Source organism: Chelonoidis abingdonii, chromosome 2, assembly GCF_003597395.2.
Source record: "Chelonoidis abingdonii isolate Lonesome George chromosome 2, CheloAbing_2.0, whole genome shotgun sequence".
Lineage (NCBI taxonomy): Eukaryota > Metazoa > Chordata > Testudines > Testudinidae > Chelonoidis > Chelonoidis abingdonii.
Window position 1 is genome coordinate 270,100,753 of NC_133770.1, and position 11,380 is coordinate 270,112,132.

Below are 11,380 nucleotides of genomic sequence, written 5' to 3' on the forward strand. Positions count from 1 at the left end.
TGTCTGGCTGTCTGAGTCTCAGGGAGGATGTTGAGAGGAAAACCTTTTCCAGCATTTGTATAGAGGGAGTGGGCAAGCACAAAAGAGAAGAGAAACTCGAAGCAAACAAACTATTCAGTCTAGAAACCTCAGGTCCTTATTTTGAGTGTTCTGATTCTAGATTAAGGCTGCCTGACTTTTTTTTAAGTAGCTTATTTGTATAACTGTATTTACCCTAGTTAATTCCAGTTGTACCTATGTATGATGGATGTTTGGAGGACCGATAACTGCAGAAATGCATTTAGAAGAAAAGTCACTGCATGAGATCTAAGAAATTTCACTAGATCTGTATACAAAGTCTTGATTATCTTTAAAAGCATGATAGAAAACTACATAAAAATGGAAAAGTAACAACAAAAAACAAAACCAACAAACATTTTAACAAAAGTCTTGGATGCTACATTATTTTATCCTCCCCCTTCCCCCCATAGCTCATTCCAAATATATCTCCCTAGTGATCTTGTGGGTTTCACACAGATGTGTAAGCAAATCAGTTACATTCTTCCTATATCTCATGAAATTCTTCAGCTTGTAAAGATGTTCATACTGGGCCTGATCCAAAGCCCTTGAAATTGATGGGAATCCTTTCATTGAGTTCGGTAGGCTTTTTGGATCAAATCCATGAAGCAATTTTCTGCAGTGAAAAAAGTATCTGTCTTTTAAAAGTGGGACACAAGGGCTTAGCCAGAGCAATTGATATCATACAGCTCAAGAATAAAGTACAACAATTAGTGGATTCTGATACAGAGATGCCAACAGATAAGATCTATAACCCTTATCTTCACTAGGGAATATGCAGTGTAAGAGATCTAACAGAAGCAAAGTTGGACATCAGCTTACTTAAAGTGCGGAATATTCCCTCTTTCAACTAAAGCTTAAACAATCTGAGCATGAACAAAAAGCATGTTAACTGATAGCTGCCTAATTAGGAGCACAGGAGTAACCCAGAATTCCAGGCATTGTTGCTAAAGGGGCTTGCAGGCCCAGTATACTTTAATGCTCACAGTTACCTTTTTTCCTGAGGTAAGAAGTTCCGTATTTATTGAAAACATGTAAATAATTGTCTAGCTTCAGCCAGTGTAAAAGGGATCTTGCACTGTTTTTTCTAAAGGAGTGAATCTGATGTTCTCCCTTCAAATTGCAGGCAGCAGAAGATAGCAGAAAGGGAAAAGAGAGCAGCAGAACAACAAAGGAAGAAAATGGAGAAGGAGGCACAAAGGCTAATGAAGAAAGAGCAGAACAAAATTGGTGTAAAACTATCCTAACACAAGCAGTTCTAGGATGACTGTACCAGCAGGAAGGAGAATTCCAATTTTATGACGTAAAGCATCATTTGTATTGATTTAAATATTTTTAGAACTCAATTCACTGCTTGATTTTAATGCATTCGTCAGGCCATCTTGGAAGCCAGAATTCTTCCATAAAGTATCTTGAACTATTAGTAGGTGGATCTTAAAAATAAAACACCGACCCTGCAAATCATACCTTGATGGAACAACGTTTCTTGCAATAGCCCTATCCCAGCACCCCTCATATACAAGAAGAGTGATTGCTGCAGTGACAGTCTGATGATGGGGACATAAACTCTAACAGATGGTTGAAGCTTAAAGAAAAAAGGGTGTAAATAATTCAGTAGTGGGAAATCTACTGTATTATCTATTATGCTTACCTGAAACGTGTAATTAAATAATTTTAAAGAATTCTTTGCTTCTGTGCTTAATTTCAGAAAATGCACCTTTGCTGTTCTACTCTTAATTGCTTTATTTATTTATTCATTTATGTCGGAAAACATGCTTTAAAAATATGCTTGCATTCTCCTATGTAAGATGATATTGACCTATACTGAAGAAAGAATAATGCTTCTGTTTCTGTTGAGCTGATTATCATCCATACAGTTGTTTCCTTTTTTAAAACAGCAGCAAACAGGCTTTCTGTGGTTGGGGACCAGCAGGGGTAGAAATGAAGTGGGTTTTATTTTGTGCTGACACCATTTTCAGTAGTGTCACACTTGCAGTTCAAGAGAGGAATGTACTGTAATTGTAGGCAGAAATGTCTCCAGGTGGATGGGATTGGCATGGTCACATATTAATATCAGTCTGACTTGCATACTTTTCTCAGTTTAGATTTGATGCTGCATGCTGTTATGGGAGCACATTTATTTATGTAATGTTATTGGGAAAAAGAATGATTGGTTCTTTAATCACCTGTCTGTATTGGTGAGCTGTTCAGACACTATATCTATATCTGGTTATTTATATGATCAATGGGATATTAACCACTCTGTCCTAAGCAGATTCCAGCTTGGCTAATTGTATTCAGTCTTTCTAAACATTCTCCCAATAAAACTAATGGGTGGGGGAAGATGTTTCTCCTCCTGAAAACTTTTAATTCTTGCAACCAGAATGGCTACCATCTTCCAGGCCAAAGATGGCTACATTTCAGTGGTAGGTGGAGGTGAACATTAGATACATTCTGTACTGTACACTAGGATTTTTCTGAAAAGGTTTTGTATACAGGGTAAACTTATTACAAAACAAAAAGTGTGTGTGTGTGTGTGTGTACAGCCAAAGCTAAGGCCCAGTCCTATACAACCTACCGATAGTCTCCTGAGCCACAGAAAGCAGCGTCTTGGCTGGCTGCAACCCTTTTCCATATACCCAAAAAGCCAAACCCCCATTGGACAAGAGCAATTTTTGCTGATGGCAGAAGGAGGTTCTTAAAAATGATCAACTTCCTAATGAACATCACTTCTAATTCTTGGACCCATTCTCTCTGCTACCTCTCATCTGAGGGCCAGATGACCCACTGGATTATCTTCCAGCCTGAAACTGGAGTAAACCTCCCCTCCCCTGTGTGTGTGTGCAATGGTTCTGTTCTGCATATAGTACTCAGAACTGCTAGGTGTCTTGTAGACACAATAGGAAGACAGGTTAAGAATGTCCCCACTGTAGGGAAGCTTTCAACTGATGTCAAGTCAGCATACTCTGTACCTATGACAATTGCCCTCTGACCATAAGGTTGGAGTGGCAGGAAGATGGTGGGATAGGAGTGTCACTGCATTGCCTCAGATCTAGCTGGTCTTCAGTTTCTTGGGGATAGTTGTCGACTGGCATAAGTTTAGAGCAACTTTAAAGGTGACTCTAACCCACTCCTGGGACAGGGCAGGTGTGTCGTGAGAATGGGGATGTAGTAGCCATCTGGTGTAACTTTGTGCTGAACTGATTTTAGCACAGAAGAGAATCTAGGTCCTCATCAGTGCTTCATATCCCTTCATAGCCCCAGTGATGGAGATGCTAAGGAAATTATTCCCAGGCCCATTGTCTGTCTTTTGTGCTCACTAATGCAGAGCATACATAGTTTTGGCTTGGGCTCAGTTTGGCTGGTTCAACCTGTAAATGCATTTTGACTTTCAAGATGAAAACAAATGTTTGTCGGGTCTTTAGTATCATTACAACTCTGTTGAACACTTGTCACTATTAATGCTTAACAGAGAGAATCTGTTTCTCTCTGACCTATAGCAACAGGAAAACTTGTTAGAATCACTTGATGTCTTTAAAAATGATTGAACTATATGTGGCAGCGTGCCCTCCAAAAATGTTGGGTAGAAAGAATGGAATCTTCCCAGGCCCTGAACACGCTTTCTGGGAAACAATGTTTACTATGAATTGATTTATGCATTTGACAGAATAACGGGACGATAGGAAATCTTGCTTTGCGAATGAGATTATACAAAGAAAATAAATATTCTGTGTATTCTGAATCATAGTATCACTTCAGTTGCTGTCATTTCTAATTGACTACTTTGGAAAAAATGTTTAAAATGGAGATTCATGCACATCCTATTTACAGTGAAGATTATGAAATATTCAGTACCTCCTAATTCTTGAGGTATTGGCTTTTTATAAAATAGTTAACTACTCGGTTTGTTTTTCTCATCATTTGAAGATCAAATATAACGCATCCACTTGAAATATCCACAATTTATAAAATATAAATAAAGGAACAAAGATGTAGGCTACATCTTAAAGGATAATTCTGAGATGTGGACTTACAGTTCAATGGACCTAACACTGCATTATTTATATTTAAGTCTGGAGAGTCCTGTACAGTCCTTATGGAGAGTGTGCAAGATCACAGCTGCATATCTTTACCAACCCTCTTTCTTTTTTTTTTTTTTTTTAGGCTCCCCATGTCTGACTCTCTCTTCCTATGGGTTGGGCGAGTACCCTTTCACCAACCATCACCACTCATTTAATCGAAGATGGCTAAGCCCTTAAATTACTTGGGTGTTTTTTTGTGTCCAAGAGCACAGTGTTAAACTAAGACTGCACACACTTTATTTATAGTGCAGAAGATAAAACAAAGCTACGTGTGTTCTTACCTCGGAGATGGAATTGGTATTATATGCTGCTATAAAAAGGGTAAGTCTGACTAGAGATGCCACCCAGTACTGGATGCTGGTATGAGCTTGCATGGTAAATTGGTGCATTAACTCTCCTCTTCCAGTGGTTCATTTTTGCTTTTAATCCTAACCAAAAGAATCCTGCTTCTGCAAAACCCTATGGCTGCATCTATCATATTCATGTCAGCTATGCAGCCAGCACTTGCTGGGACTGGCTGTGCTGAACACAAGATAAATTCGGGTAACTGAAAATGGAAGGAATATTTGTGGGAATGCTTATGAATTATAAAACACTAACACTGCAACTCTTCATTACTTCAGCTGGACAGTCCCATAACTGTTGGTGTTCCTCAGGTTTCTGTAGTTCTCATCAGCTGACCCTTCCAAATACCATACCCACCTCAGTACCCCCAACCTTCCTATCTCTGTCCAGCCACCCATTCCAGTCCATCCTGTCTCCAAAACTGAACTCATCTTGATTCTCCACCTACTTTCTCTATCACCAGTGGGTATATCTACACTGCAAATAAAAAATCATGTAGCAGTGAGTTTCAGAGCCCCAGTCACCTGACCAGCACTAAAAATAGCCATGTAGATGTTCCTGCCTGAACTCTGGGACCCAGTGAGAGTGGGGCTGAGGCTCCAGCCTGAATAAGAACGCGCAAGCCCCAGGAGCCCCTAGTCAGTTGACTCAAGCTTTGCTGTATTTTCTGCAGTGCAGGCATACCCATCGACAACTCTACTTGTTTCTCATCTTTCACTGCATCCTTTCCTTATGCCCTGGCCTTTTTGCGCTCTCTTCTCTTTGTTAGTCTTGGCCAGGTCTGCTCCATACATCAATCTTACCTCAGTCTACAATGTGATTCTTTCTTTCTGTTCTACTTTTTCTATACTGACTTCCCCACATGTTGCTGCTACTCTCAACCAGTCTAGTCAAACTGTCTCTGCTAAAGCCACACTCCCCTGCTGTCAAACCAACCATGCTCTTCCTCCTCTGAATACCTCCCTGGGATTTCTGCCCATGATGTGTGAGCTCAATTTTACCTGGGAACTGTATCAGAACTGTTGCCCTGGGTTTGGTTTTCTTGCCTGTCACACCACATTCTTTGGAACAGGAAGTTTGGCTTATAATACCCTTACATCACCATGTGAACAAAGCAGGATTCTCATTTGAGTACATTCTTATAGCTAAGGATTAAGGAATTAATTATTGTTCTGCTTGTTTAAAATGTTAGGGTTAAGAAATCACATTGTTTGAGCACCTGTACAGGTGTTTCAGCCTGCCTTTAACAAATTGCCTGTGAAATTTCCCATGCTGTGTCTCAGCCCTGAGATGAAATTTTTGACTTGACGTCTCCACCTGGCTGAGCAGAAATCCTACTGTTTAGATTTCAGTAGGTATGCAGGAGTTGGCACAGGTGTAACTAAAACTGGGGGCTTTGTAGAGGTGTGTAAGTGACAAGTGTAAGGCAGTCCAGTTAGGTGGCTGCTGGGGAAAATGGGGAAGGGGGTCACAAGCTGGGATTAGTACAGAAAGCATTTAAGGTGGCATGTGAGTAGACAGGAAAAGGCTTTAATTTCTGTCATCTTACAGCCTCCTGATGCTTAACTTACACTAATTTGACTGCCTTACATTCACTTACACCTCCTCTCCTGTAGCCTTAGGCCACAGTGAACACTAATGCAGCAGGAATGATGGAGGAGGGTTTGTTTAAGAATGCAGTATTACTGGGAGAGCATAAGGTGCAGTCACAGAATGTCTTATTAATGCAGGGAAATGCTATGGTCCAGGTAAACTCTCATAAGTATCTGTAAATGAGCTACCTGCCTGCGGACTGTTTCCCTACACGCTGGCCAGTTATTCCACTGCCCATGAGTATTTAATATCTATCAAGTGCTAGTCCCATCCAGTCAAGGACTGCAAAGCACTTCATGAATATCAATAGTCACACCTTACACTACCCCTCTGATGTAGAGGGCAGGGGGAGGTGCTGTTACATTTACTTTACAAAAGGAAAAACTGAACAATAGTAAGGTTACATGTCTTAAGGTCTCACTGCAAGAAGGTTCAGAGAATCAGGCATAGACTCTATCTTATTCTGTTTGTTTTATCCACCAGCCAATGCTACCTCTCTAGGATCTGCACATGCAATTCCAGTAGTGCACAGAGGGGGGCACAGCATTTGCATTTGGATGTACGCGTATGGCAGCGTGCAAAGGTTAGAGCATGTGTTCAAAAGTCAACTCAACTCAACTCATTAGGGCCCGCTGGCTTTTTTTTTTTTTTTAAAGCCAGGGAAACAATGCAAAGACATACAGAGATCCAAAATTAAGGATGAAATTTTTACACTTCTCAGTGCAGACATTCAAAGAGATGGGTTCCCAGAGCAACTGTACTTGGCCAAATTCTAAATATGTTAAAGGATTAAAGTTAACCCCTCCACAACGATTAGGTGGAAGGGTGGAACTCCGATGGCTTGGGGACTGGTGACTGAATATAGAACACTTCATCTCACTAGCTGCTTTGGGAGCCAGAACCAAGTTTTCCAGACCAAATTCTGCTGTTGTAACAATGCCAATCTACAGTACCCCAGTGCAGTGGTTTGCAAACTTCTTTTCTGACCCAGCTGAAGAAAATTGTTTTTGTCTACAACCCAGCAGAGCTGGGAATGAGGGGTTTGGGGTGTGGGAGGGGCTCAGGACTGGAGCAGAGGGTGGGGGTGCAGGGGTGGGGCTGGGAATGAGGGGTTCAGGGTGCGGGAGGGGGCTCTGGCCTGGGACAGGTAGTTGGGGTGCAGGAGGGCGTCTGGGCTGGGGCTGAGGGGTTTGAGGTACAGGAGTGGGCTCTGGGTTTTGGGGGACTCGGCTGGGGCAGGGGTTGGTGTGTGGACTTGCCTCTGGCGGCTCCCACTCAGGGGTGCAGTAAGGGTGCTAAGGCAGGCTGCCTGCCTGTCCTGGCGCCACGGACTCCACTGTGCCCCAGAAGCGGCCAGCAGCAGGTCTGGCTCCTGGGCGAAGGTGCACAAGTAGCTTTGTGTGGCTCTTGCCCATAGGCACTGCCCTCCTCCAGCTCCCGTTGGCCAGTATCCGGCCAAGGGGAGTGCAGAGCGAGTGCTCGGTGTGGGGGCAGCGCATGGAGCCCAGTGCGCCCCCCCTGCCTAGGAACTAGACCTGCTGCTGGCCACTTCCGGGGCGCAGCGTGGTGTCTGAACAGGTACGGACTAGCCTGCCTTAGCCAGGCAGCACTGCCAATGAGAGACTTTTAACGGCCCACTCGGCGGTGCTGACCAGAGTCGCTGCGACCCAATAGTGGGTCGCAACCTGCAGTTTCAATACCACTGCCCTAAAGTATTCACTGGGCTCCTGCCTCCTCTGTGTGTAAAATTTCAACCTTAAACCTGCATTAATTTTTAATAGCTTATTGCAGGTGAGGGTTTTGCTAAAATAAAACACCAATTCATACTTTTATCATGCTTTACTGTAATTTGTGATTATAAAGCTGCTGTTTCCAATAAAACATGATTAAATAAGCAAAAAATAAGTTAATTCACAATACACTTAAAGAGAGTTTTTAACATGGCTTGAATGACTAGCAGGTTACAACAGGAGTTCAATTAAGACTTTAAAATATGCATAAAATATATTCACCCCCTATTTATCAAACACAGCAAGATTCAAGATGCCCAACAACCTACACGAAGGCATTTTTGGTTACAGTCCCCTTGTACACAAGACCAGTGGAATGCTAGGGCAATTATATATTTTACAAGAGCACTAAGCAAGCCAGACATACAATACGTGCCCGAAGCTGCCTTGGGAGTATGAGCCTTTAGTGTAAGAATCAATGCATCAGACTACACATGAAAAGCGACAGCATCTTGCTAACGTACACGTGCAGTACATTTAGCAGGACCAAGCCACCACGTCACTGAGCCTTCCTTCAGTTTCAAACAACAAACATGTTTTCAACTAAATATAGTGCAAATCAAATATGCAGGAGCAAAAAGACAAACTCTGCCATTATGCACACACACTTTTATGGTCTATTGTAATTCTTCCCCCACCAACCAGCACACATGACTCAGCAGCTGCACTTAAGTTTTGATACTGAAAGGCGCACGACGCAGCGAGTGTAGTGCTACCAGGCAACAGCCACGAAGTAATGCGCCGATGTTATAGATCGGATCCGTTCCGCCTCGCTGAGTGCTGAATGCCCACATCACTGTTGGTACAATGGGGGCTGCTACAGCCAAAAGATCGACAAGGAAACTGCTGCTCCAGTACCTTTTCGTGATGCCTGCCTGGGAGACAGTAATGACATTTCTGAATGTTTCATCACAAGAGGCTGTAAAGTCAAGTTCCTTCATAACATGGTTTTCCCTAATGCTCCAATCTCCCTTGCTACCTGGAGACTCCATGGGAGACAAAAGGATGGCAGAGTTTGGATCACTTGGATTTAAGTCCAGTAGCAAAGCAGATTCACTGAAGCATCCAGCAGGAAATCCATCCAATCCCTTTAAGGCAGCAAATGGGCTCATGGGACTGATATGTTGTGATCTGAATATGTTCTGAATGAGCTGCTCCACATCCGGGCTGTATGGCACCACATCAGTCTGAATGGCCTGTTCCATCCTCATGCTATTGTCACTCTCCTCCTCTGCCTGCGAGGATGTTAGTTTTTCAGCACAGACCCTTTCAAGTGCGTTTTGGTTTAGGGCAGCAGGCCCAGCACTGGAAGTGAAGAGGGCTGGATCACCAGATTCAGGTGTAGAGGCCAGAATAATTTCTTCAAAAAAGTTAGTCCCATTAGCCATATCATCACTGAGCAGCAGCCTGCTGTCCTCCAGGGCTTGGTCCTCCATAACTAGGTTGCCCACCATTTTGGAATATATTGTACTTGGACCTAAGGATTTACCAGGTGACTCACATGTATACTCTATACACTGCTCATCCCTCAGAGAGCCGCTCTGAGCCATCTCCATGCTCTGAAGCAAGGACTCCAGTTTCTTGTTTTGGATATTAATGTCTATGAAATACTTCTGAATCCCTTTGTCTTTCTCAGCCAAGCTGTTTTTCATGGTTTCAATAACCTGCTTAAGTTGTTTGATCTCCTTTCTTGCTTCTTTCAAGGCCAACTGTGCTTCCACTCGATGACACTCCTCTTCAATCCAGTCTTCCCTCATGCGAGCCAGCTGCGACTTGAGCTCTTCTATTTCTGTTTCCCTGTAGCAAAAGCAAAATCACTGTCAAACTTCTGTTCTTTGGTCAATTAAAGCATTCAGGGAAGACCCATTACATAGGGATGGTGAGGATGTAAAGATGCTGCAAAAACTTGGACCAACACCCCTTTGCACATAGCACAGTTTCACAGTGGACTGGCAGATGTATAACATGAGGACAATGGATGGCAAGGTAAGTTGGTCTACTGCTAAGTGGATTCACTGACCTAACCACACATACCGGGGCTACACAATAAGTTCCAGAGGCAGCATGAGAGAGGTGATCTATGCCATGCCTTTGTTTGGGGGGGAGGGATGTATGTAAAACTCCACCTCCTGCACAGTCCCTCTGTGCAAAGGTACCATGATTTAGACCAAACCATAAACCTCTCAATTAAAGAAATCTCTTGTGTAATATAAGCAGTTGCTCTTCTGCAGAACATCACTACATAGAACTATTGTGAGTAAAACAAACTAAAACATAACCAAGCAGGATCTCCTGTCAAAGAGTTTTTGCTGTCCAGAGGGTAGGAGGCAGATACTTTTTCTGTTACAAACAGGTTTAGAACAAGACAAGATATTGTGCAATAACGTCCCACATTTACAGAAATACAACCCTTGGGCATGACTGAAGTTGACAACTGATTGAGCCACTTGCAAAGCTAGTCCCTGAAAACACAGTTACAAGTCTGAAGGCATCAACAGTTGCATGTGTAAAAGTCAGTGGTGCAATATCAGACTGACTGAAAAAATATCCCTTCAAAATATTTATAAAGCAGTCCAGGCTCAAAGGAGATCACTGACTGGTTCCTTTCCAAAAGTTAACTATACTGTATGCTTTCATGGAACGGGTTTTGAAACCTGCAAAGTCTGTAAACAATTTCATTTAATCAGATACAGACATATTTTAAGCTCCTTAGTCAAAATTCACTGCAGTCAAGAAGGGAGTAGGAACTTCAGGATTTTTTCCCTAGTGGAAACCGCTGAATAAATCTCATCTCTCCTCAAATTATTTTTCTGGGAGAAAATGTACCTTTCTTGAAGTCTGCTCTCAGATTCCTTTAGTTTTGTTTTTAGATGTCTCATTGTAACTTCTTTCTGCTGCAGTGGGGTCAAATACTGCTCTGGATGTGGTGCTTTAATGCCATGATTCTCCCCACAAGAATTATATCTCATCGACCGTCTGAAACAAAAATACCCAGTGTTATTCCTGCAACTCTTTACCTTCCTAAGAGCGGATGGATTCCATACCAATCCTGACTGGCACAAAGCTGAGTTTACAGTGGACTCAATTTGGGTCTCTCACAGTAAACATTAGTGATTTAGTCTGGTAAATCATAGTGCTTGAGGCATTTGCCAGTGACTTCACTAAGAATTCTGCTATTTACTGTACTTGGATTCCGTGTGATTAAAATAAAAGTCATAGAGTAAAGTTTTCTACAAGTGTACAGTAAGGCCACTGGCAGAGATGTCTGACACTAATATAGACAAGGCAGTGTACTGTGATGTTAGGAATTCAGCAGGAAGCAGACTGTTAATTGAGTAGACTGGATTAGCTGAAAGGATATTACAATAGCTAAAGCTTGTGGATGAGTTACTAGGAGGAAGCTGTCGTAGCTTCCTACTCAGATTTGAACCTTAGCGTTCATAAACTGAGAAGCTAGCATGAATCCTCTAAGCTTAATTACCAGCTTAGATCTGATATCGCTGCCACCAGCCA

General features: G+C 42.5%; 2 protein-coding genes across 9 annotated transcripts in view; one reads left to right on the plus strand and one right to left on the minus strand.

The window, feature by feature from the left end:
• The window catches only part of EBAG9 (estrogen receptor binding site associated antigen 9), a 48,116-nt gene extending 46,377 nt beyond the window's left edge, over positions 1-1,739 (plus strand). For all 7 annotated transcript variants that reach the window (XM_075063188.1, XM_032762453.2, XM_032762451.2 and 4 more), the window contains one exon: positions 1,184-1,739. In XM_075063188.1, coding sequence (XP_074919289.1) covers positions 1,184-1,304 — 121 coding nt within the window. In that variant the 3' untranslated portion in view covers positions 1,305-1,739. The remainder of the gene's footprint in view (positions 1-1,183) is intronic.
• A 6,162-nt stretch (positions 1,740-7,901) lies between these two features.
• Positions 7,902-11,380, minus strand: part of LOC116814681 (syntabulin) — a 116,093-nt gene continuing 112,614 nt past the window's right edge. For both annotated transcript variants that reach the window (XM_032762457.2, XM_075063191.1), the window contains exons 7-8: positions 10,694-10,843; positions 7,902-9,664 (exon numbers count right to left, since the gene is read on the minus strand). In XM_032762457.2, coding sequence (XP_032618348.1) covers positions 8,536-9,664; positions 10,694-10,843 — 1,279 coding nt within the window. In that variant the 3' untranslated portion in view covers positions 7,902-8,535. The remainder of the gene's footprint in view (positions 9,665-10,693; positions 10,844-11,380) is intronic.